The sequence below is a fragment of the Sus scrofa genome, chromosome 14 (assembly GCF_054392235.1).
Source record: "Sus scrofa isolate SSC_HxYL_T2T_F1_AM1 chromosome 14, Sscrofa_HxYL_maternal_Yorkshire_Landrace_v2.0, whole genome shotgun sequence".
NCBI lineage: Eukaryota > Metazoa > Chordata > Mammalia > Artiodactyla > Suidae > Sus > Sus scrofa.
Window position 1 is genome coordinate 29,000,040 of NC_139396.1, and position 26,487 is coordinate 29,026,526.

A 26,487-nucleotide genomic window follows, 5' to 3' on the forward strand; every position below is an offset into this window, starting at 1 on the left:
ATCACCTCCAAACTTCACATAGCTCCCTGCAGAGTCAGGAAGGATGTTTAGTCCCAGTGCTCAGGACAGGGTCCATTTTTGGTTGCTGTCCAAGATCAAATTCGTTCTGGTCTTTAAGAGTCTGTGGTCAGTTAGCTCTCTGAAGTGCTTTCTCATGGCCTCCTGTTGCAGTGTGTGCCTCCGTCTCTACTGGGCTATCTCTCTGTGTGGGAAGCTTGCCCTCTTTGTGCAAAAACCCGTCCTGCTGCTCTGGGGTGTGTGTCTACACAGGCTTCTATAAACTCATTTGGGTTGTAATGAGAACACCTTTCCTCAGATCCTGGTCCAGCTTTTGTTTCTTCCTGATGCCAAAGTTGACATGACCCCATCTGTCTCTGTAATAAAACCTAATCTCTGGGACAAGGGAGCCATCTCCGCACCCAGAGGTCAACCAGGAGCCAGCAAGAGGGTGATGAGCTCACACGTACGCGCGGATGCTTCCGCAGGCTGTGGAAAACCACCCGTCCAGTCCCTTCCCACTCTGTTACCCCTCCTCCTCTGCCTTCGCTCTTCATATGCACTTGAACTGGCTCAAGGAAAAGGCAGCATCCCAGGAACAGGGTACACAATTTAAGTCAAGGTCTGAATGTCCTTTCTGGAGTCGGGATTCTGGAAGCAGGAGGCTGCAGAACTTTGACCTCGATACCGTGGTTATCTTATTGTCTTTCCTCACTCACACCATCCCTCCCTGTTCTTTCCCCCCTTCTCAATTGAAAGAGATCCTTTCCGTAGAATCTCCCGAGGCTCTTTACACGTTTGTGGAGGGTCTTTCTCAATAAAATAAGCCAAATGTAAAACCCAGAGCAATCGCGTGTGTGAGTCACACCAAGGGCCCTGAGACCCTTGTCCTAGGCTTCCGTGGTCGATTCACCCTGTCTGTTGGTACATTTCACCAAGTGAGCAGCAAGAGAGAAGCCCACAACCTCTAAGTGACTCCCTCCTTCAATTCAGAAGCCTCTCATGTTTGCATCTCTGTTTTGTCAGTTCTTGTCTCAGGATGGAGATGTGGATCTTTTACCTTGAGCTCTGCTAAAGCTAAACCCAAACATCCTTGCCTGCTTTGCCGTGGAAATCCTCCGTGCCTCCGCCACTCCTCACTGTGCAAGGCGCGGAACCTGCAAGTATTCGCCTCTGCTGAGTCAGAGCTTCCTTGAAGGGGGAAAAGATCGTCCAGGATCCAGGTAAAAACAAGCTCTCAGCATAGAGCGAGGGAGAGTCCAAACTTTTCCACGGGAGAATGGCATCTCCTCCCCACCCTCCAAGTTCAAGTTGTGAATATTCTCCCACATTCTTCTCCATCAAAACTGGGCAGAGCTAACTCCTTTTGACCACTCTTGTTTTCAGATGTGGTTTAGGTTAAGTGTAAGCTTTTCTGACTTTGAGCTGGAGTTTGGATGCCAGCTCTTTGCGTGCAAATTTTAGACCAAAAAAAAAAAAAAAAAAAATCTTAGCCATGGTCACAAGGCACGTCCCTTCCCTCACCCGGTGAACCACCCTCCACCTTATCCATCTCTGCACACAGACTTTTTAAAAAAAGTTTAATGTTACTGATTTGGCAGGAGGAAGTGTAAATGTTATGTCAGTGTTAAGACATGACTTAATCCTGAGAGATGGTTGTCAGGGAAACATGATGCTAATTGGCAGATGTTAAATGACACCCCCCCTCTCCCCGGCGGTGCACAAACGAGGCACTTCCAGGACAGGTGAAAACTGCTCAGCTAGGGTCGGGGATGGACTTTTCTTTGCTGTCAGCCCAGCGGGTGATAAGTGCATCAGGATTACCCTGTGAGCCAAGTACCCAGGAAGTTTGGGTTCCTGCAGTTTTGAGTGAAGGATCAGCTGGAATGTGCTGGGCTCGCCCGCCCACCCCCCCATAACAGAGGGCCTTTTGATGATGTCAGACATTCCAAGAGGAGGAGTCTTGTGAAGAAAGTAAGAAAAGCTGAACATCTGTTCTTTGTAAAGAGAAAGGGCAAGCAATGAAACAAAACAAACAAAACCAACCAAAACCCACCCTAATTCCTCCCTTCCTGGCTGCCTCTTCCAGGTTGTTCGTTCTCTCTTGTCCTGGCACCTGTGTCGCTGAGTAGAGGCTGAAAAGAGGCTAAGTGGTTTGTAACCTTGGATATTGGTATTAAAGAAATTACATACGAATGCCTGAGCCCTCTTTGAGAGTTTATGGTGGTGTTGGTGTTAAGTAGGTCTGGACCTCCAATGCTTCGGTGAAGACTCCCAGGATATTCTATGAGCAGCCAATGCTGATGACCTTGACACCAAAGGGCATCCTACAAATGCCATGGCGATTGTGGGGCCAACTGGAATTTGACATTAAATGCTCCACGATTTCCATCTTCAGGAGAGCCAAGCCAGCATTTATTCCTCATATACCGCCATGAATTTCTAGGCTTGAAAATAACCTCTGAATATCCCTCAGTCATTCCAAGGAGGAGATGGAACGGTCCCCTTTCCTCTCTGCCCCATCACCTCGCTGTTGAGGGCTGTGCCCATTGCTGTATGGGCTGGAAACAGATGGAGACTGTACCATTGGAAAAAGCTACACAGGGGACCTAGCCTAAATCTGTTCCCTAGCTCTCCCCTAGACCCTATATCGGGCCCAGAGCCAGTTTCGGAATTAAGTCCAGGCAGTATCTGGAGCCCTTGCAGAGGTCAGAGGAGGACGCGCGTTGGAGACTGAGCTTCTGCTTTCCCTTGCCGACTCTTTGACGGGCTAGTCTGTCTGGGAAAGTTTGCAGGAAGGCCAAGTCACTGGCTAAACTAGGAGCTCTTCACGTTCCAGAACTATCATTCCTGCCCCATTTCTTGGGCAGTAAATAACTCTCGGCTTTGACAAACAAGCCCTGGTGACACGTTGGTGGTGGCTGGGGGTAGACCCGAGCAAGTATGGGTGCCTCCATGCAGAGCCCGGTGCTCCATGCCTAGTCTGAACCTCTCGACTCAGAATTTTCCTCTGTGCAAAGAATGGTGGTGACCGTGGCCTGGAGAGCGACTCAGACCAGGGCCTGATGTCTTCTAGTGAATTGTGCGGCGCTCTACTGGGACCCCGATTCAGGGGAGACGCAGCCCCACCGGACTGGGAGTATTGGTGATGGTGACTCACAGCTGTGTCGCTCAGTGGCCAGCGCCTTGGGCAGAGGGGAGCTGCATTGCCCAAGGCTCCGCTCACTCACCGGAGGTGCCTATGCGGGGAGGCAAGCGCCCCATCCTTTCCTCAATCTGGGGCCCACTGGCTCTGGAGTTCTTGAAAGTATCAGATGAGGGCTCAGTCCCACCTGCCTCATGGGTCAGCTTCTCCCACTCTCGACCGTGCCGTCCTCTCGTCCTCTTGGGTGTTAGGTCCTGAGCTCACCTCAACAAGCCTTCTGGGTGCAACTCTTCCTTCCAAGCCACCCAAGCGAAGTGACTTGTGATGTTAACGTAACCCCCCCAGAAAAGCAACTTGCTTTGTAGCTGGAAGGGAAGCTTTTATCAGTTGTATGTCTTTGACATTTCCCCGCTTCTGGCAACTGTGGCCTTCCCAAGGAGGCCTGGAGAGGACCAGTGGGGACCTCCAGTGACGAAGCTACAGTGACTCTAGAAATTTCCACCTGATGTAACTTGAGACAGATTGAAAAGGAATTCGGAATTCCACCGACTCGCTAAGGCAAGTTGCTGGAAGAAAACAGGTGTGAGGTTAGCAGAGATATTGAAGGAAAGCTGGAAAAGTGACAAGGAAGAGGAGGCAGAGAACTTTCTCTAGAGATGAGAGATTTGGGTTTAATTTCCTGGATTACTTTTTTTTCCAACAGAAAGTTGTTTTTTCTTTTTCTTTTCTTTTTTTTTTTTTTTAAGTGTAGTTGATTTACAATGTTGTGTTAGTTTCGGGTGTACAAAAACGTGATTCAGGGAGTTCCGGTCATGGTGCAGCGGAAACGAATCCGACTAGGATCCATGAGGATGTGGGTTTGATCCCTGGCCTTGTTCAGTCGGTTAAGGATCTGGCGTTGCTGTGACTGTGGTGTAGGCCAGCGGCTGTAGCTCTGATTCGACCCCTAGCCTGGGAATCTCCATATGCTGCTGGAGTAGCCCTAAAAAAAAAAAAAAAAAAAAAAAAAATGTGATTCAGTTATACACACACACATGTATTCTTTTTCAGATTCTTTTCCCTTATAGGTCATTACAAAATAATTGAATATAGTTCCCTGTGCTATATAATAGCTCCTTGTTGGTTATCCATTTTATATATAGGAGCGTGTATCTGTTAATCCCAAACTCCTAATTTATCTCTCCCACCTTTCCCCTTTGGTCACATAAGTTTGTTTTCTATGTCTGTGCATTTATTTCTGTTCTGTAAATGAGTTCATTTGTATCATTCTCTTTAAGAGTCCACATACAAATGATATAGGATATTTGTCTTTCTCTGCTGATTTACTTCACTTAGTATGATAATCTCTAGGCCCATCCATGTTGCTGCAAGTGACATTATTTCATTCTTTTTCAAGGAGAGCAGATATATATATATATAACACCTTCCTTATCCATTCATCTGCTGATGGGCATTTAGGTTGCTTCCATGTCTTGGCTATTGTGAACCGTGCTGCTATGAACACTGAGGTGAATTAAGGTGAATGTATCTTTTTGAATTCGAGTTTTCATCTTTTCTAGATATATGCTCAGGAGGGGGATTACTGAATCACAAGGTAATTCTGTTTTTAGTTTTTAAAGGAACCTCCATGCTGTTCTCCATAGTGGCTGCTTCATTTCCAAAAATACAGAAATAACTCACACAGCTCAATATAAAACAAACAAACAACCCAATCAAAAAATGGACAGGAGAGCTAAATAGACAATTCTCCAAAGAAGAAATGCAGATGGCCAACAGGCACCTGAAAAGATGCTCAGCATCGCTAATTATTAGAAAAGAACAAATCAAAACGACAGTGAACTACCACCTCACACCGGTCAGAATGACCATCATCAAAGAGGCTACAAGTGATAAACGCTAGAGAGGGCGTGGAGCAAAGGGAAACCTCCTACACTATTGGTGGGAGTATACACTGGATTAGTTACTTCCAATGGTTAAAAAAAAAAAAACCACATCTGTTAATTTACTGCAAGAGCTTTTGTAATTCGAGCCTTCCTGGGAAGGGGAGGATGACTGTAGATTCATGCAAAGAGTTAAATCTCATGATGTGAACATGCACCAGGAGGCCCCACCTGTGTGTACAATGTACTTAAAGGATTAGAGCGGACTTTGAAATGATGATATGTTTTACCTAGAGTAGAAGCACCTTACTCTTTAAGCTTCTATTTCCTTGAAGGAGGGGGAAGAAAACCATCCATCCTCTCAGGTAATCAGGTGCGTGAGACACCCTGCTTGTGGGATTTAATGAAGGTTTAAGTGCAGGCAGATGAAGGCTGTGCTATTTAAATATTTTATTTTAAACCTATTTTCTTTTTTTGCTTTTTTTTTAAGGCCACACCCAAGGCACATAGATGTTCCCAAGCTAGGGGTCGAATTGGAGCTCCAGCTGCTGGCCTACATCACAGCCACAGCAATGTAGGATCTGAGCCATGGCTTCAACCTACACCACAGCTCACTGTAACGCCCGGATCCTGAACCCACTGAATGAGGCCAGGGATCGAACCCGCAACCTCATGGTTCCTAGTCAGATTCGTTTCCACTGTGCCACAACAGGAACTCCTAAACCTATATTCAGTACTTGTAATTCCAAGTCAAAGTTGTTACTTGCCAGAAGTTTGTGTGCCTTGAGCAAAGGTGATGTGTTGAGGGAGATGCAGGTGCTGGGGACCAAGGAGAGCAGATAGAGTGCGCGGGGCTAATGGGAATAGAACGGAAAATTGTAAGCGTTGCTGTGGTCTCCAAGTTTCCTTCTGGGGCTTCAAGAAATGTAAGTGAATACCTGGCTTTCCCTATTTAAACAAAAGGTATCTCTGGGTTGACGCAGGTAGTTATTAAATCGAGATAGAAACATGCCTTTTTTTTTTCCCTTTGAGACAGAAATTTCTTTCCCCTCCACATTTAATCAGTAATGGAAGCCAGAGTATTTATGAAAGAATGACCATCATCTGCTACCAGCTAAGCTACTGCTTTTGATCACTTGGTGTCCAGAGATCTGCCAGGCAGGCTGAGGGTGGGAGAACGGGGTAGGTAGGAACGCAGAAGTTCAAGGGCACACAGTCTTTAGGATGCAGAAAATCACACACAGATGTGTCTAAAAATGACACGGCACTTTATTTTAAAAACACTCTCATGTTGCAAAAAATACATAGAAAAATAAAGTTTGGTTGGGGTACTTTACTGAACTTCAATGCACAGGCGTGTGTGTTACAGATTGGAGCAGAGTTTGTTATGCACGTGGAGAACCTCAATGAATTTATTAAGCAGGATCAAAACCCAGGCTGTCTGGGTGAAGCGGTCCAGGGCACCGTGCAGTTCACCTATCAGATAAAGATCTACTAGCTCTTCAAATGTTGCTCTACCAGTTTGGACATGGGTGAGTGACCAGTTCCAACAGGAGGGAAAGCAAGAGAGAGTCACCAAACCAAATAATTTTAAACAAAGACATATTTTTTTCTTTTTCCAACACAATATACCTCATAGTAAAATATTTAATACTTGTAGATTTGGAGGTTGAAGGGATTCAATGCAGAAGGTAGGGAGGAAGGGTACGGACCAGAGAGCCAGCACTGAATGCTTATCTTAGAAGACGTGTGAGAATGTGAGAAGGAGAAAGCAGTTTGGGCTGCCCGGCCTTGTGTGCTTCCCTGTGTTGGCAGCACGTGGCATCTGACAGTGTTTCAATGTGGGGCTCCAGTGATAGAAATGAGCCAACTCTCTCTTGACTTTGGCAGTTTTGCCACCAACAGTAAATTGGACCTTTTTAATAGGAGGAAACTGGAAGGTTTCTCATTGAACAGTATTAAGTAGAGGGATCAAGAGATTTCCAGGCCTCGGGGTACCTCATTAGTAACTGGCTTTTTTCATTCCCATGTCTCCCCTCTACCAGGTCACCTGAGATAACAGGATAAAAACAGAAGGGTGGCCACATTTCTCCTGTGCCCGCTCCTCCTTCTCTCTGAAGTCACCAGGTGGCTCTTTTTTTTTTTTTTTTTTTTTTTTTTTTAATGGGTGTTAAACACAGTTCCTGAAGCATTGGTATCGTTTCATTGTTTGGTGATGGAAACCGCAATACTGTGTTTTGAAAACGGTTTCCTTTTTCTTAGCCTCTTCCTGCAAAGTGCTATCAGCCCAGTCAGCTTGCCCAGGGGGTTGGGCTTCGGAAGGCCAGGCCCCTTTTCTCCACCCCTCACCCCAGAGCCCTTGATTTCCACAGATTTCCACCAGGCAACCTAAGGGCATCTACTGACCCTTCACTCTGCATTGTGTTCCTGCGTGTGGAAGCCCCATACCTCTCACCTCCTCTGCCTGCAGGGATGCCAAAGGGTTCGCAGTCTTCGAACTGTAACAGCAGAGCCACCAGAAAGTCCTACGAAAACGGCAGTGACCTTCTGGAGCTGCCAAGACTTTAAATAGGATTTGGGATTTAATGCTATATATTTTTAAAGGAAAGAAATAAGAATTGCTAGGTGGTGAGGTTTGTTTTTTTTTTTTTGTTTTGTTTTTTTTTAATGCATGTCTTTTAGCTAACTTAGAATCTACTTCCCTTTACTTTTTTTTCTTTTTTTTTAACCCAGGAGAGAGAAAACTTTGAAAAAGAGGAAAAAAAAAAAAAAAAAAAAAAAAAGACTAGGGATCAGGCTAAATAAGGAAGGCATAAGTTAGGTGCAGTCAGACTAAAAGTCTGGACTGAAAAGAAGCCCTGCTGTGGAAAAGGAACAAAAAAATAGGAGGGCAAAAAAGGGGCTTGAAAAATTATGTTACCTGTCATGGTGTTGTATGAATTACAGCCTGAAAACTCCAGGAACCTTCTCATTCTAAATTCTCAGGCCCAGGGCAAAAAGGTCCTTTTGCTAATAAAGACATGCGAGGCCCCCCGCAGCAGCATGCGTGGGGACTTCTCCTTAAGCCACTGTCTTGGACACGGGGAGATTCTTCCGGCCCCAGCCCACCTCTTGAGGGAAAGTTTCTGTTTAGACAGCTTGTCTTAAAACCACAGTGAGTTCTTCTTGTTCTGCTTGGGCCACCCTGTAAATACTTCAGTTGGCCTATTATTTTAAAAGGAAGAATAAGAAGCTTATATTTTCATCTCCTCCTACCCATCTCTGTATCCTGTGCCAACCTGCCCTGAGCACCACAGGCTTCTCTGTGGGACCCTGTGCTTCCTGCTCTCCCCCAGGGATGGAGAGCAACCCGTGGTCATACTCCAAGGCCAATGAGAGGCGTCTGACCTTCAGTTTAATTCTGGAGGTGACATCTCATCTTAGCTCTCCTCCCCTCCCCCACACCCCCTTCAGGAGGAGCGGATGCTCAGTCACAAAAGAGGATGGAGCTGGAGGCGGAGAATTCTCACAGGTGATGTGGGCAGCCTCCACAAGTAATGCTGGAAACAGCACTTGGCTGTATCCCGCCCCACTTCAAGCGGGTCTCTCAAAGCAAAAATGACCTACATTCCCGTGGAGGGGGGGACCTATTTGGCTCTTAAGTTATTTCCTGTCCCAGGTCTTTCATTGGCACACCAGTGAAGAATCTGGGATTTCCAAGCAAACCTCCAGTGCTTTCAGTCTGCAGGTCTCTTGCGGCCCAGTCCTCCCTGACCCCGGGCCCTTCTGCCTTCCAGAGGGACCACCAGGGGAAGGCAGCTTTTGATCACACATGGTTGTCTGAGCCGGCGTTGTTACCAGAAAGCTGGGCTCCAGCCTCCCAAGCAGTAAAGGTAGGGGTAGTAAGGGTACGTGTGATGCATGGCGATGAGGGAGGCCCGAGAGAAGCCTTCCTCCTTCAGAGCCGGCAAGGAGGGGTGCTTCTCCAGGTCCCCCAGGTCCGAGGTGAGCTGCTTCCGCTTGGTTTTATAGCGTCTATTTTGGAACCATATTTTCACTTGGGTCTCCGTGAGCTTGAGGTTCTTGGCCAGGTGAGCCCTTTCGGGGGCCGACAGATACTTCTGGTGGCTGAACTTCCTCTCTAACTCTATGACCTGAGTGTGGGAGAAGGCGGCCCGGGAGCGCTTCTGCGGCTGCTTGGGGGTTGGGGGCAGGCTCGGCAAGGCGCCTGGAGTGTTTTCACAGTCCAGCAGATAAGTCTCAAGGTGCCTATCTGGAAAGGAGAGCGGAGACGCAGGGATGGGAAGGAAAACGTTACATGTTAGCAGGGAAGAGAATAGAATTCAATCCACCCTTATCTCTTCTGGTGAGTGAACAAACAGCCCACTGTCAGTTTGGATACATTGCACTTTTTTCACAGGACTCAGGAACTCTATGAGTGGGGCATGAGTGTCAACTTAGACCATGTATTCATTTTCCAGGAGTCATCAAGACCCCAAGGTAGGAGAGGTTAGTGGTAGAACTTCCTGCCACATTGTCCAGTAGAATTAAATAGGGATTCTGGATCCATGTGTTGAGGAGAGGAGGGAGAAGGGAGGCAGGGCAGGCTCTGAGAAATAAGATACCTGGAAAAGCAGGCCCCAGAGGCATCTGGTGTTAATGCCCGGGTGGCAAGAGAGGGCTTCCGTGGTAGAGAGTTCATTCACTTGCTCTAAACCCCCCCCCCCCCGCACTTCTTAAATGAGCCATTAGGATGCCTTGTAAGAAGGCAGTCAATTGAATGGTAATGATACATAGACTTATTGTGGTGATCACTTTGTAGTGTATATAAATATCAAATATTATGTTGCGCACCTGAAACTAATATAATGTTATGTACCAATTTTAACTACCCAAAAAAAAAAAAAAAGAAAAAGAAAGAAAGAAAGAAAGAAAAGAAAGTCTACTGCAAATGTTCCGACGGTGTTACATGTCCTCAAGACCAGAGGGGCTCCTAAATTTACTGTTTTATTGCCCATGGGACTGGGAAGCAAAGGGAGTCTTTGCAGGTCAAATCCTAGTTTATTAATATTAATAAGTTACTGTCAGTAACTTGTTATTGTAACTGCCAAGAGGTAACATGAGGCTAGCGTCGATTGTGGGTCCCGCGGTGGCTGGGAGCGGTGTGGGGGTTTTCCACCTGGGACCCTGGGGCACGGTGGGCGCTGTGTTGTGCGCTCACCCTTGAGCCTGGGTCTCCTAGCGGCGCAGGGAGCACCTTGCCCGGCGAGTCAAGCCCATGTCTAAATCCTGCGCCGCCCAGACGCTGGGGTTCAGGATTAATTTCCCAGGCGCGCCCGCAGCGGAGGCGGTGAGGTCTCTTTGCCTGTCGCCACCGGCTCCCGCATCTCTGCAGCAGAGATCCAGGAGGTCCGCCTAGCACACGCTCTCATGCGGTGTAGCCCGCGGGCCGGCTGCCCTTCCTGTGGGACCCACCCCGGCCCAGACCGGCCTCCCCAACCTCGCTAGCTTACCTGGCTCGGTCTCTGCCGGCGGCTCGGCCTCCCTCCGCGCGGCGCGGGGCCGGGCGCTCCTATGGTCCTCAGGCGCCCCGGCGCTGCCTCTTCCTCCCTTGGGCTCCGGCTCAGGGTCTCGCCTCTGGTCTGGCTGGCGCCGGGGCTGCGGCTGCGGGCTGCCCGCTTGGCCTCCGCACTGCTCCGTGCGGTCCCGTAGGATGTCCTGGATGAGGAAGGAGGTAAGCGGCTTGGACTGGATGGGTGGTGCGGCGCGGGGGCTGCAGCCTGCCGTCCCCCCCTCCCCCGGCCGTAGCTCGGGAGCCCGGAGCATCCTGGCGGCTCAGCACCGGCGCCTGAGCAGAGGCCCGGGCATCTGCGCCCAGGCTGCGCCGGCTGCGGCCGCACCACTTTCACTTTCCGCGGCCCGGGTGCACTTATAACCCGGGGGGGGGGGGGGGCGCCGCGCCGCCTTCCCATTGGCCGTACTCCCGAACCCCGCCGCTGATTGGTCGCTGGGCCCTCCAGGTGAGGGGAAAAGGGGAGTCTAGCACTGTCTCGGCCTGGTCTTCCAGAGAGATTCCTTTCCACTTTCGTTCTTCTCCTGAATCCGATCTCGCCTCCCTCCCCGCTACGTCGTTTTCTCAGGCTGGAAGAGAAAACCAAAGCGAGTCTCCTCTTGCCCCAACCCACAAAATAAGTTTCGCTGTTTCTGGAGAATCATGATGCAGCAGAGAAACACTCCATTTAGCTCTTAGAGGACTGTTAAAGTCCCTTTACTCACGAAAAGAAATAGTTGAGGCAGTTAACACCATCCCACTTCACAGATAAGAATTCTAGGTGCCCAGTGACAGGGAGACATTGATAGCAAAGCTGAACCTACTAAATCTAAGGCGTTTGAAAAGACATGACAGCTAAGTGCAGCATCTGGCCCCAGGTTGCCTTCTATACTGGACTTTATTGGGGCAATTGATGAAAGTGGAATAGGAACGATGACAAAGTATTGAATCAGTGCTAACATTATTGAAGTTGCTAACAACACTGTGACTGCGTAAAAGAATATTCTTAGGAAATAAACGCTAAAGTATGTAAGGGCAAAGTCCCACAATTTGTGTAACTTGCCCTCAGTTGGTTCAGAAACAAAGATATAGATGGGCAGATAGATCCTATATGATGAAGTGAAGGGGTTAAAATATTAATTGGTGAATTTAAAAAAGAGTATACCAGTGTTCTTTTGAACTATTTTTATTTCTCTGTACATCCTAGTCTAAGACACCTTTCATTTGATTGGAAACCTTTCAAAAAGTTGGTATGTTGTGCGTTTGGGGTGGGAGTAAAGTTACTGTGGATAAAGCAACAGCTAAAGAGAACCACCCTGTGCAATGGGAAATTTTTCACCAAAAATGGTTTTCTTCTCTCATTTTTTTTTTGTAAAAAATTCTAACTTTTTCTTTTGAAATAGTTATAAATTCCCAGGAAGCTGCAAAATCCATACCCTTAGCTTCCCCCAGTGATGACATATTATATATAACTTTGGTATAATGTAAAACCCTGGAAATTGGCATTAATATGCACCATTAACTAGGCTACAGACCTTATTTTATTTTCACCATTTAAAAGCTTGCATTCAGGTGTATGTGTGTGTAGCCCTATGCAATTTTATCACATGAATAGATCCTTATAAAGCCACAATCAAGATACAGAATTGTTCCATCACCACAAAAGAACTCTCTGTGCTATCTCTTTGTATTTGTGTACCCAAATCCCTTCTCTCCATTGCAGCTCCCTGGTAACCACTAATCTGATCTCCATTTCTATAATTTTACTATCTAGAGAATGTTATGTAAATAGACTCAAACATCATATAGTATGTAACCTTGTGAAATTGTTGGGTTTTTTTTTTCTTTATCCTCTGAGTATAATGATCCTGAGGCCACTCAGATTGTTGGATGTATTAGTAGTGAATACTTTTTTTAAAAAATTGTTGAATCCTGTTCCACTGTATGGCTCTACCAAGTTTGCTAACCATCCAGCCACTGAGGGACAAGTGGTCTGTTTCCAGTTTTGTTTGTTTTATTTTAGTGGGGTTTTTTTTTTTTCTATTTTGAATGAAAATGCTGTGGACATTTATGTACAGGTTTTTGTGTGAACATAAATTTTCATTTATCTGGGATAAATGTCCAAGATGCAATTGCTGGGTTGTATGACAATTATACGTTTGCCTTTGTAAAACAAAACAAAACTTGCCACACTATCTTCCAGAGTGGTTGTACCATTTGTCGATTTCTACCAGCAATGTATGAGAGGTCTAGTTTCTCCATAGCCTCATCAGCATTTGGAGTTATTATTTTTTATTTTAGCCATTCTAAGAGGTGTGTAGTGATAGCTCATTACGGTTTTAATTTTTTTTTTTTTTTTTTTTTTGTCTTTTTGCTATTTCTTGGGCCGCTCCCACGGCATATGGAGGTTCCCAGGCTAGGAGTCTAATCGGAGCCGTAGCCACCGGCCTACGCCAGAGCCACAGCAACGCGGGATCCGAGCCGCGTCTGCAACCTACACCACAGCTCATGGCAATGCCGGATCGTCAACCCACTGAGCAAGGGCAGGGACTGAACCCGCAACCTCATGGTTCCTAGTCGGATTCGTTAACCACTGTGCCACGACGGGAACTCCCACGGTTTTAATTTTTAACTTGCGTTTCCCAAGTGGCTAGTGATGTTAAACACCTTTTCATGTAGCTCTTTGCCATTGACATATCCTCTTTGGTGAAATATTTGTTCAGTTCTTTTTGTGCATGTTATAATTTGATGGGGGGGTTGCTGTTGAGTTTCGATAGTTTTTTCAATATATTCTATGTATAAACTTTTGCTGAATATGTGGTTTGCAAATATTTTCTCCTAGTCTGTAGCTTGTCTGTTTGTTTTTTAAACAGGATATTTCACAATACAAAAAAAAATTTAATTTTGGTGGATTTTCGTCTTACAGATCTTGTTCTTGGTGTTATGCCTGTGAACGCTTTGTTTATTTTGAAGTACTGAGGATGCTCTCCTGTGTTATCTTCTGAAAGTTTTATATTTTACCTTTAAATCCATGATCCATTTGAATTAATGTTTGCATAAGGTGTGAGGTTTAGATTGAATGGCCTCTTTTCATTTAAAAAATTTGTAGCTGGGTGGCATTTCAGATCAGTGGAGAGAAATATGAATTATTTAATAACTAGTACTAGTAGTATTTCAAAAAAATACTGTTCTATTCTTATAACAAAAGAAATCCCAGAGGCTCAAAGATTTAAAACATAAACAGGCATATGGGGAAAAATTTAACCACACTCATTATTAGAGACATGCAAATCAAAACCACATTTAGATACCTTCTTTCCACCTATCAGTTGACAGTGGTTAGCAAGATGGATAATGTCTAGCATTGGTGGGAGTGTGAGAAAGAGTTTCTCCCAGTAAAACTGGGCACATCTTCACAACAGCCAAGACATGAGAACAACCTAAATGTCCATCGACAGATGGATGGATTAGAAGATGTAGTACATATAGACAATAGAATACTACTCATCCATAAAAAAGGACAAAACAATGCCATGTGCAGCAACATGAATGCCACTAGAGATTGTCATATTGAGGGAAGTAAGTCAGAAAGAGAAAGACAAATTCCATATGACATCACTTATATGTGGAATCTAAAATATGGTGCAAATGATCCTATCTACAAAACAGAAGCGGATCATGGACAGGGCGAGCAGACTTGTGGTTGCCAGGGGACCGGGGGTGGGGGCGGGGGAGAAGGATGGATGGGGAGTTTGATGTTGGTAGAGGTAAACTGTTGCATTTGTCACAGATAAGCAATGGGGTCCTACTGTACAGTGCAGGGAACTATGTCCAGTCTCTTGAGATAGAGCGTGATGGAAGATGGTTTGAGAAAAGAAATGTACATATATATTTGTGACTGGATCACTCTGCTGGACAGCAGAAATTGACACAACGCTATAAATCGACTATACCCTGATAAAATAAAATATCATTGTTGCTTACAAAAAAAAACTGGGCATATTCTTTGACACAGATATTCCATGCTTATGATTTACCCTAGAAATCTACAAATACACGACACACTGAACTGCGAACACAGCCTCAATTCGGTCAGAGAGTGATTCAAGTTGCAAAAAAAAAGTTACAAAATGAACTCATTATGTAAAAAAAATAGTTAGGGTTACCTAGAGAATATTTTACTTATGAGCAATTTAACATATAAACAAACCTGGAAGGATATAAATATCTCAATAGAGCAGTTACCTCTGGTTGATGACACAGGGAAGAAGAGAGCAGAATAGGGGGCATTTCCTTGTACTAATTGTAATTCTAAAAATTAAAAGTTAAGATTCACCCAATTTAAGCTGCATAGACATGGCAAGGAGGGGAGAACAAGCTGAGCTTGGGTTCCCTTGTTCCACCACCTCCTCCTTAGACACCAGGTGTCCCTTCAGAATGGGGACACAGCCCCAGCACTTCCCCTGACGTTGCTTCATAGTCTTTCCTTTGGTGTTTGGCATTTTGGGTGTTTGTGTGGCTGAGACCTCTTAGTTTATTAGACTCTGATCTTCCTGAGCAGGGACTGTGTCATCCTCATATTTACACCATCCCTAATACAGTTATTTCTTGACATACAGAGGCGCTCAATACATGTTTGCTTGTGTATGTCCAGCTTAGGTACTATAGGCATCTCACTGGCTGGCAACATGACCCAGAAGATACCACAGGGTCCTAAGGCACATTGCAGCATAAGGTCTCTTCTCCCCTCCCTGCCATGTCTATGCACCTTAAACTGGGTGAAAGTGACAGGAATACAAAGACACAAAGGGCTGTCCTAGGCCTCTTTAGGTGGAGTAGAATTCCAGAAAAGAAGAAGATGCCACACCTCCAAATCCCTATATTGCAATGCCTGCAAATGACAAGGGGGAGTTAAGTTGTAGATGGAGTTTGAATTGCTAACCAGCTGACCTTGAGAAGGGAAAGTTATTCTGAATCATCCAGGTGGGCCCTATGTAATCACAGGGCCTTTATAAGTAAAAGAACCAGGCAAGAGAGTCAAAGTCAGAGATGGAGAGGTGACATCAAGAAGGTAGAGTGATGGGAGGTGAGAAAGACTCAAATGGCCTTTGCTGGCATCGAAACAGAAGGTGGAGGAGTGGGCAGGTGAGCCAGGGGATATGGGAAGCTTCTGGGAGCTGGAAAAGACAAGAAGTGGATTCTCCCTAAACCCTCTGGAAGGAACGCAGCTCTGCCAACATCTTGATTTTACCCCAAGGAGACCCATGTTGGATATCTGACCTCTAGGAATTAATTCAGGGGCATTTATAAAAGGATGCAGAAATGATAACAAAAGGATTACCATATCTGTCTTCATATGAAATTTGGGTCTTTTTTTAAATTTGAAATATACATTTAGATCCATACTCCCATTCCTTCATTAAAACTTTCTTCTCTGTATATTTTCTTCCAGTCTTCAGCCATATTCAGTTGTAGGATATGTGTAATTTTATATCCTGTTTTTCCTTCCAATTTCATGTTTTATCATAAGCACTTATATATTGTTCCATTACATATTAAATTTAATTAATTTAGGGCCGCACCTGTGGCGTATGGAAGTTCCCAGGCTAGGGGTCAATGCCACAGCCACAGCAACACCAGATCTGAGTTGTGTCTGCACCTACACTGCAGCTCATGGCAATGCTGGATCCTTAACCCACTGAGCGGGGCCGTGGATCAAACCCAGGTCCTCATGGATACTATTCGAGTTCATTACCGCTGAGCCACAGTGGGAACTCTAACATTTATATATTGTTCCATTACGTATTTTAGAAGTTTTCTAGATCCAAAGGCGTTTTAGAGCTAGAAGGGACCTGGGGAGCGTCTAATAAAATTTCTTGATTTCTCTAGGAAAGAACCTGAGACTTCCCCCATCGTCCTTACAAGTTCAGTGATATTGGTATTCAGACCTGCCCCCCGCCCCCATTATCTCTCTGAGCTGCATTGGAACATTAAATGCTTTTCATTTTTTATTTTCTGTATCTTACAAGAAGAGTCGTGCGTGTTTCCCCATCCTGGTGTCCTCTCTGCAGTAAAACTAAAGACTTTTTAAGCCCACGGGGATAAATCATTGTTTGAAAGCAGCTTCAGGGAGTTCAGGGTGTCTTAGAATCTAGAGCATCTGGGGAGCTGGGGCAGATTTGGTTTTTTCTGGAAGGAGAAGAGTGGCTAATAAAGTAGCTGTGGCTGTGGGACCTTGAGCAAGTTACCTAACCTTCCTGAGTAGGCCATAGTTTCCTCATGCAAAATGGGTGCAAAACCAGCATCCCCTCAAAGATTATTAGAAAGAATGATAAGACCTTTCACCATAAAGAACCTCAGCACCTGCCATGCACAGAGGGCCCGGGAATGGTTCGTCTCCGTTAGTAGTCTTAGATTCTAGCCCCACCTGTGCAACAAATGAAATTTGCTTTTCCCAGGCGCACCTCATGCTTCCCAAACAAATAGGAGCTCTGAATCTAGACATCCCTAATAAAACTGGGGCGGGGGGCAGGGGGAAGGGGAAGGAGAGCATGGTGGATGAACCAACATACTTGAGGTGTCTGCATCGTGAAAAGCCAACACCCCAACTCTCCATCCCAGTTTTCCAAAGCCTCCCGCACAGGATCCCAGTTCCCTCCCTTCCTTCCTCCCTGACATTGTCCCCTGGCCTTACTGTTTCTGTCATGGTCCCCACTCTTGTCCTGCCCAGTCCCATCTTCAGGCCTCTGTGCTGGCTGTGTGTGCATTTATGGCTCTTGTTTATCTTCACCAGTTCAGTTTCCACCCAAAGACTTTGGAGAGCTGTCCAGCTTCCATCGATGGCTCTGCTGCTCCTTTGGGCATCTAATCCTCGATTGTCTTGGAGTATTTCATCATTTTCTGCTTCTCTGTTGTGTGGTTGACCTTATTGAAGGTCAGGGCTGTGTCTCAGCTCTCTCTGTCCTGCACTAGGAGAGGGGAGAGAAAACTGACACGTGTTGAATGCCCACTCTGGACTGGCTCTCTATGGACACTCAATGTGCCCTACAGACCACTGGAGACCATTTTTGACAGATAGGAAGGTGGAAGTTTTGAGATGAAGGTAACAGGCCCAGGTTCTCACAGCTCACCCTGGTTGTTTGGTTCTAAAGGCAGTGCCTTCCGCACCACGCCGGGCACTAGGCACACAGCCAGTGTTCATCGGACACCCATCCTCAGGTTTCCGTGGTGTCTCCCATGGCAATTACAGAGTCCCTGCCGGAGTCTGCCCTATTTCCTTGCTTCTCTCTCTTCTCCCACAGGAGCATGACAGGCAGAGACACCAGAAAAAGGGACGAGAGGATGAATGACACCACCCTCCACAAGGTTAGCCTGGATCAGAGGCACTGCCCCCTGGAGTGGTTCAGAGGCATTACCTCCCCACTGATACTCTCATCATCCTGCATTTTTCCATGAGGCATTTGGGTTGAGATGATCTTCATGTGTTGATGGGAAAATGCCATGGGAATTTGGTGACACATCAGGCTACCCTCAGTTACATGATGGCATGAATTTGCCAGGCTTTTGTTTACCAACTGGTGGTTGGCAGAGTGCACAGCCGAGGGATGTGAGGCACGTGGCATGAGAGAGGAGGGTGAGGAGACCAGCCCAGAGCCCAGGAAAACTAGTCCAGAGGGAAGGGATAGTAGGGGACAGGTCTGGATGGCTGGACCTGTGCTTCTCAGCTTTTGAGGTGCATACAGATTCCCCAGGGTCTTTTTGTTTTTTTGCTTTTTACGGCCACACCCATGGCATATGGAAGTTCCCAGGGTAGGGGTCGAATCAGAACAGCAGCTGCTGGCCTACACCACAGCCGCATACCACAGGGTTCATAACCCGTTGAGCTACAAGGGAAACTACCCCCACCACACACACACACGCACCAGGGCTCCACACTGGTCTTGTTACAGGCAGATTCTGTTCAATAGGCCTGGGTCTGAGAGGCTGATGTCTGATAAGCTTACAAGGTGCCACAGCAGCTGGTTCAAGGACCCTCCCCTCTGCCTGCCACCACCAGTAGTGATGAGCTGAGGGCTCGGGGCAACTCTGGGAGACAGTGGACACTGTGAGGATGGTGTGGACGTCACTGCAGCCCCACGTGACCTACTCCATTTTTTCCAGGGTCTTCTAACCTCACATGTGCCCGAGCCTTGGCTCTCACTCTGAAACCCAGTCATGTTTCGAATACCATACTGGCCAAAAGCCCTCTCTGTCCCTCCGTCCCAAGACCCTTTCAGAAGGTCTCTTCCTCCAACTCTGTACCCATTTATGCCAGCTTTCCCTCCCGTCTTTTCTGTCGTGGCAAAAGAGACTAGGGTTTTGGGAAAGCTTGGTAGCAGACAGTGACTCAACCTCATTCTGCCCCCATCTGTGCTTATCGCCCGAGCAAAGCCATTGGAAAGATTTATTTGGCAAGAGGAACCCAAGAGTATTTTGCTAACAGAGCCCCCAATCACCTCCTCTCTGCCCCCTCTGTGCCGGCCTATTTCTGGCAAGCCCTGGGCTGGGGCGGGGGAGGGGGGGCAATCTGCAGAAGTTTCCATGTGCTCTAACTGGGTGGCCTCCATCCCTCCCCCGCCACCCCACCCCAGCCTGGTCTGCTCATCAGCTTAGCAGAGCCCTCATGGGCAGACACTCTGGGGGCTGTTTGTCTAGGGAAGAAGGCTCTGACCTTCTCACAGCACTCCGGCAGCCAGAAGTAATTTGAGATGAACTCTCCCCCCTCCCAGCTCTCAGCGCCCCCCTCCCCATAAAACCGGGCAGGCCAGAGATCCCTCCCCAAATGATAGCATCTGAGGAGGGAGCAGGCAGATTTCTGGGGATGGGAGTGAGGGTTCCACGTTCTCCTGAGGTGAGGGGCTGGGGGCTAAGACTCTGCTTGGCTCTCCTGAGGATTCTACTCACCCTCCAAGCCCCCCACCCCAATCCGGGCCCCGTTTCTAGGCAGGGACTGGGGACACGAGAGGCTCTCCCACAAAGAAAACTGCCTTCTTCCAGAACTACTGACTAGGGCTTCTCTGACAGACACTTTTCTGAAACTCCGTTAGGACACATAGCCTCAGACCCCTGAGAAAGAAGTAAGTCACCCAGCCAGGGGTTCGTATTTGGCCTGACGCAAGTCCTGCCCAACGCAGGCCAGACCATGCTGGTGTTTTTACAGTTCACAAGGGAAATGGCCACCCAGCATGGGGAGGCCCTTCTAGACCACCCTGAAGCACCCTGCAGCCTGAAACGCAAGGCTTTCATCCCCTTCATATATTTATCCAGGTTCTGAAGGGGCTGGGGGAGGGGAGGGAGGGGCGATAGAGAATGCTCTGGAAGGCATGGAGACAGGGATGCTAGAGAGGGAATGCTCAGAACCCGGAGGCATGTGCCATTCCTAGTTAAAACTCGCAGAATCGGGTGTTGAGAGGCCTGAGGCATCATTTTTAAAATTTATTTATTTATTTATTTTTCTTTTTAGGGCTGCACCTGCAGCATGTGGAAGTTCCCAGGTTGGGGGTCAAATTGGACCTGTAGCTGCTGGCTTAACGCCACAGCCACAGCCACGCCAGAGCCGAGCCGCATCTGCAACCTACATCACAGGTCACAGCAGTGCTGGATACTGAACCCACCAGGGATCGAACCCGCATGCTCACAGACACTATGTTGGGTTCTTAACCTGCTGAACCACAGTAGGAACTGCCTGAGGCATCATTTTAGCAGTGAGGAAACTGAGGTTCGGAGAATCTAAACAACTCCCTCAAAATCACATGTTAGTGACCAAGTCAGAATTTTAACCCATGTCCGTTTTATTTCTATCTCTAAAAACATGATTTCAATCACAAAATATCTTAAACAGTCAAAAACATGCAGAGATAATTGCCATCATTTAATTTATGGCATGTATTTTTTTTTAAAGACATAAGTTGTTGCAAGCACAGTTGAAGTCCCCTTGCCAGTGTTTTATTTCTAGGACATGCCAATGGGCATGGCAAGGCCTTCAAAAAAAACCAAACCAAACTGCAAACTGAACAAAAATCTGTTCATGGAACCTCTTGGCAGAGCCAGCAGGTAGCTGATTGATAAGTAGAAAAACTGATGAGTCAAATCAAGCATGACCCTGCTCCCTGCCCCACCCCCACCCCCACCCCTGCCCAGAGACCTCTGGACAGAATGGACTCCAGCCAGAGAGGCAGGGGAAGGGCAGCAGCGGGTGAGGAATGGGGTGTCCAGCGGATTCCAGCCTAGCCAGGTGTCTAAGAAACATCGGTGGGGGCCCCTCTTTGCTGAGCTCGGCTCAAGGTCCCTGAGAAACTAGCCCCATGGTCATGGTGGGCCCAGCACATTCCTGATGGCTGTTTCCCTCAAACAGGGATAGAAGCCATGCGTGCCATCTGAATTCTGAGCAGGAGAAAAAAATGTGGAAAGAGTGGCCGGGGATGAGGGACGCTAGCAAGGGAGAGGAAGGAAGCCAGGTGAGATCCCTGATCTTTTTTTTTTTTTTTGTCTTTTGTCTTTTTAGGGCCGCACCCATGGCATATGGAGGTTCCCAGGCTAGGGGTCGAATTGGAGCTGTAGCAGCCGGCCTATGCCACAGCCACAGCAACATCAGATCCAAGCTGCATCTGCGACCTACACCAAGCTCACGGCAATGCCAGATCCTTAACCCACTGAGTGAGGCCAGGGATCGAACCTACAACCTCAAGGTTCCTGGTCAGATTCATTTCCGCTGAGCCACGATGGGAACTCCAGATTCCTGATCTTGATGGACAGATTTGCCTGCCCTCTCCAGTGAGGGCACAGCCAGGAAGCTGGCCCATTCAACGTCCAGCCGTTTTAAGGCAACCTAGCATTTCATGGGGACCACATGAAATCCATCTTTCTACACCAAAGAAATTCAGTGATACAGAAATCCTTGGCCTGGCAGTAAAACAATAGTAGCTAAAACTTACCTGACATTTGAAGTGTATTGTTCCAAATACTTTTCTTTTCTTTCCCCATGGCATGTAAATGTTCCCAAGCCAGGGGTTAAACCTGCCTCACAGCTGTGACTCGAGCCACAGCAGTGGCGATGCCGGATCCTTAACCCACCGAGCTACCAGGAAACTCCTCCAAGTACTTTTCTTATACTAACTCTTCTTATACTAATATTTCTTATGTTAACAGCCCTCTGAATAGATACCATTCTGTCCCCACTTTACAGAAGGAGAAAGCAAGGCACAGAGGAGTTGACTGACTTTGCAGTAATCCCTCCGCTAACCGGTGCCAAAGCCAAGATGCTCACCAGGCAGACTGGCCGCAGATCTTCTTAGTGGCAGGACCATTTTCAGATGAAATTTTACATGGATACTGAATCTATGACAGACAGAGGTGAATCTGTAGCCACTGAGCACACACTGTAGCCACCCTCCCCTCCACATACACCCAGATCCATCTGTCCCAGTGTCGTTCTGGGGGCTCGTACGGTGTTTCAGAAGCTGGTTTGAAAACCACTAGACAGAAGTTCCCATCATGGCACAGCGGAAATGAATCTGACTAGGAACCTTGAGGTTGCAGGTTTGATCCCTGGCCTTGCTCAATGGGTTAACGATCCGGCGTTGCCATGAGCTGTGGTGTAGGTCGCAGAAGAGGCTTGGATCCTGCGTTGCTGTGGCTATGGTGTAGACCGGCGGCTACAGCTCCGATTCGACCCCTAGCCTGGGAACCTCCGTATGTTGGGGGAGCGGCCCTAGGAAATGCAAAAAGACAAAAAAAAAAAAAAAAAAAAAAAGATGGGCAGCTTCAGGATGGAAGGCTTCACGGAGGAGGTGAACCTTTAGAGGGACACATGGAGAGGATTGGAGTAGGTGGAGCAGAGGAAGAAGGGTCTGCCTGGTAAGAGTAGCAGCCTCGCCCACCACCTGGAGGGGCTCATACCCACAGGCTGCTAAGGGGCTATGGACACTTTGGAGAAGAGAGAGGTGATATCTTCAAATCTGTGTTTAAGGAAGGAAGACAGTGCTGGTGGCAATGATGACAGATTGCCCGAAGGGGATCGGGAAGCCAGATCCGAGGCTGACACGTGACGGTGAGAGTGAGGGCCCATGTGGTAGATATTACAAAGGACAAAGGAACAGCAGGTGTGGGTTCTACAGGGTGGGGTTTGGGCTCAAGAGGCTGAGTTTAAATCCCAGCTCTGCCACTTTCAAGGTGCAGATTCTTAGCTTCTCCTGCCCTAAGTTACCTCCTCTGACAAGTGGGAGTGATAACTGTCGGTGTCCAGACCAAGGAGAGCTCTAGTCTGCGTGTTTCCAATGGCCCGGTGGGTCATGTCGCTGTCCCCATCAGGACAGAGGGAGGAGGCTGCAGGCCAGGCCTCTCACCAGCTCATCCGGGAAAGGCTTCGTCAACAGTTGCATCACCTGACCTTGAAGCTGAGAGTGCTCAAGAAGCAATAAGGAGTGTGTGCGGAGTCCCCTTCTGCCTGGACGTTGGGTAAGTGCTGGAGAGCCTGCCTCTGGAGACCGCCCTTAACTTTTGGGGCTCAGAGTTGAGGGGAGAGGCTGAGAGGGGAGAGAAGCAGGCATCTCTGAAGCAGAGTCTTCTTCTCTGGGTGGCGTGGAATGGAAGCAAGTCCTGGTCTGTGTGCTTCCTCCCCACCAATTGTACAAAACAAAAGCTACAGAGGGTCGGCAGAGGATGGCAGTAGACCTGGAGACTGGCATCGCTGCCTCAGGGTGTGTCCACCTGCCCCTGGGGACAGTGAGTGTGTACATGGCACGGCCGGTAGTTATGGGCTGGTGTTTTCACACATCAACCTCTAAAACTGTGATCTTCCTGGCGGGAGCTGTGTTCGTCTTGTCCTCTTCTGGTCCCTCACTGTCACTGCCCAACTGCTATTGCTCGAAGCCTGGGAGCAAGCCTACAGCTGCATCACAGCCTGGGCTCCCTGCCATCCCCGCCCCCACTGCCCCTCGTGGGAGCCTTCGCGCTGCTCTGCAGGTAAGGCTACTTTTGGGTCAGGAGGCTATGACTCTATGAGGTGGGAGACCACAAAAGCCCCAAAGTCGTACTGCCTTGTTTCTTCACCCCTAGGATAAGAGGTGCAGCTATTGAATGGCCATGATTAACAGGAGTCCATGAAAGAATGGCCTGCGAGGTCTGTGGTCTGCAAGGACTCTGATAACAGACAGAATCTCCTTCAAGAGAGAGGTTGTGTAACATGAAGGTGGCATTTGTGGTGGGTCTTCCGCCACAAAGGTGTCTCTACTGTCCCTGTTTTCCATTTTTGCCTCAGAGATGATAATGTGACCCTCGGAGACGGAATGAAATGGTGCAAAGTGATACCCATCGGGGGGCGGGGGGAATCAGTCTCTTCAGGTCCATGGAGTTATAGACAGATGGAAACACCTCCTTACACCGTGGTTGAGGCCCAGGAAGAGAGGATGTCCACACAACCCACTGCCCTGCCACTCCCCCCTCCCCGCAGACCCGCTCTATCAAGACGATGCATTTGTAGATACAAGCAGGGGAATTGCCCTGGGGCTTCTTCGGCTGAGGGTGACCTTCCAAATCCCTCCCATACGTGTTATCTTGCCTGATGCTCACCAGGCCCCCACCAGGCCCTGTGATGAAGAGGAACTGGCTTGATTGTTCACCCTGAGTTGGACAGAAAATGCTTTTTTGTCTCTGATTTTGCAGCTGTAGGGATGTGATTCTGAGCTTGCCAGAGGCTGTGTGTTTGGCCGCGGTTTTAGCCAGCCAGAGAGAATGAAGCTGACCAGGCAGAGGAAAACAGAGATGAGAGGCAGGATGGGGTGGGGGCTGAATGAGCCCTAGTCCCGGTGGTTTTCAGCCCGCCTTACCGCAAGCCTTCCTGCCACTCAGCTCTGTGGGACAAGACGTTGCCTTGCCTTTTTTTTTTTTTTTTTTTGCTTATGCTGGTGTGAGTTGGGTCCTTGTCACTTACAACCCAGACAGTCACAGCTAACCACTGATTGATCCAGCTGTATTTTACGCAAGATGATGTTGACGCCAGGAGAGGTGAAGTAACTCGCCCTCCATGGCTGAACTGGTCAGTGGCAGAGCTAAAGCCAGAACCCACTAGATTTAACTAATTAATGCTCAAAGGAATCTTCAACCCAGGAACAGTTAGGAACCTCTGCTCAGAGTCAAGGGCAGTTCCATATGAAGAGCCAAACAGATCAGCTTCCCTTTGGGATGTTTGACACAACAGCCCAGAGAGAAAGTGAAAAGGAAGGCAAGGGTGCAGGCTAATCCATGATACTTGCTTTACCAGCCCTTCAGAGTTAGCATGCCGCACCCAGACAGGTGTATTTTAGATACACAGGTTCACTGGGCAGTTGTACACAGGATCATGGGTTTACATTCAGACCCTAACTTAGAAGCTGTATGACCTTGGGTAAGCCCCTCACTTCCCCTGGTTTCCTCAGCTATGTGAGAATCATACTTCCTTATATGACAATCAAATGAGATAGTATTTATGGAGAACATCTATATCCCGGAAAACAACCCATGGATCTTGTAGCTATAAGCATCTTGTTGTTTTCATAATGCTGTTAATGCTTGTCACACTGAAACCATGGCCAGCTGGTATCCATGGAGCCCTCAATCCTTTGATGCATTGCCTCTTTCTGTCCACTCCCAACTGTCAATAGCAGACTGGAAGACAAAGGGGTTGACCTGCAAAAGAATTCTGAAACGTTGCTCAAAGCCAAAAGCATGGGCATTGAGTGGAGGCCCAAGGAATTTGGAGAATTCCCCTTTTCCCCACCGTGGGAAACTGGAGGCAAGGGTGTCCCCTGGTGGGCAGTTTAAGTGCTGCAATCAGAGGCCAAGGGTTACCCCCAGTGGCCTGTTATTTTCAATGCAAATACCCTGGGGTTATGTGCAGGGTGTTATGTAGGTAATACGTTCACGGGACTGATTCTGAAGGCACTGGTTCTGAATGCAGAGAACAGGCCCCTTGGGAGTCTCTGTGGTCTCCTACATCCCAAACATCTGACTGTGCTCCTTGGACCTTTTTCCTCTGATGACTTTCTCTGAGGTTGGGATAGAAATACTGGGATCCGAAAGAAGCACAGCCCGTCAGAGGGCCTGTGTTGGATGCTGTGGCACTAGCGAATATAGCTTATGTTTAGCTAGTTTACTAACAGTAGGAGGCAGCAGCCCGAAGGGGAGGGGGATGGAGTGGGATGGACCAGGGGTCTGGGATTAATAGATGCAAACTACTGCATTTGGAATAGATGGGCAATGAGATCCTGCTGTATAGCACTGGGAACTATCTCCAGTCACTTGTGATGGAACATGATGGAGGGTGATGTGAGAAAAAGAATATATCTATATATGTATGACTGGGTCACTTTGCTGTACTGTAGACATTGACAGAACACTGTAAATCAACTGTAATGGAAAAAATAAAAATCATAAAAAAAAAGCAGCAGCCTGTAATGTGTATGAAATGACAACAGAACATCATGGAAAGTAAACAAACTTCAGAGGCTCATCTACCTCTATCTTTAGTGATGGCCATTTTGGACAAGGTTCTTAATCACTCTCAGCCTCAGTTGCCTAATTTGGGAGCCTGCTGGACTCTTAGACCCTAGAAAGTGGAGAGTCCTTATGGCAATTAAGTGATAGAATGGATGTCAAACATCAAGCATTCAGCATGGTCTTAATACGCATTTTAATTAATTATTTTAATAAATACTCTTTTTCTCTGCCTACTGACTAGGCACATCTTCAAACTCGTCTCCCGCTGATCCTCTAGTGTTTCTTCATAACCACCCCATTATTTAAATATTCACAGAGCACCCCTGACCTGCCCTCAATTGCTGGGCATGGGAAACGGAGGGGTTAAAGGAAAACTAACAAGATGCACTGAGGAGATGGAGCAAGCAGAACTTTTAAACCCT

General features: G+C 47.5%; 1 protein-coding gene and 1 long non-coding RNA gene across 4 annotated transcripts; one reads left to right on the forward strand and one right to left on the reverse strand.

Annotated features, from left to right (window-relative positions):
* Positions 1–1,023: 1,023 nt before the first annotated feature.
* LOC146396453 (uncharacterized) lies at positions 1,024–26,009 on the forward strand. Its single transcript, XR_014828347.1, has 8 exons — positions 1,024–1,220; positions 2,087–3,700; positions 17,854–17,917; positions 20,946–21,048; positions 22,560–22,640; positions 22,901–23,047; positions 23,232–23,554; positions 23,648–26,009. It is a non-coding gene; the product is annotated as an uncharacterized LOC146396453 (long non-coding RNA).
* NKX3-1 (NK3 homeobox 1) lies at positions 6,270–10,908 on the reverse strand. Of its 3 annotated transcripts, none has more exons than XM_084997663.1 (2): positions 10,515–10,908; positions 6,270–9,270 (listed from the first exon to the last, which is right to left on the reverse strand). In XM_084997663.1, the coding sequence occupies exons 1-2, from the start codon at positions 10,825–10,827 to the stop codon at positions 9,149–9,151; spliced, it is 435 nt and encodes a 144-aa protein (XP_084853789.1). In that variant the 5' UTR covers positions 10,828–10,908; the 3' UTR covers positions 6,270–9,148. The 3 variants fall into 3 exon arrangements, with proteins under 3 accessions (XP_084853789.1, XP_003483439.2, XP_084853790.1); XM_003483391.5 differs by having other exon boundaries at positions 6,270–9,274; XM_084997664.1 differs by lacking the exon at positions 6,270–9,270 and adding an exon at positions 10,043–10,390.
* Positions 26,010–26,487: the final 478 nt, after the last annotated feature.

What these genes read in the sequence shown, in the direction of transcription:
- NKX3-1 (XM_003483391.5), bottom strand. Translation starts at nt 10,827, where the DNA reads ATGCTCCGGGCTCCCGAGCTACGGCCGGGGGAGGGGGGGACGGCAGGC. An exon ending in GCCGGCAGAGACCGAGCCAG is followed by an intron (nt 9,275 to 10,514) that starts GTAAGCTAGCGA and finishes TCTCCTTTCCAG; the next exon opens with ATAGGCACCTTGAGACTTAT.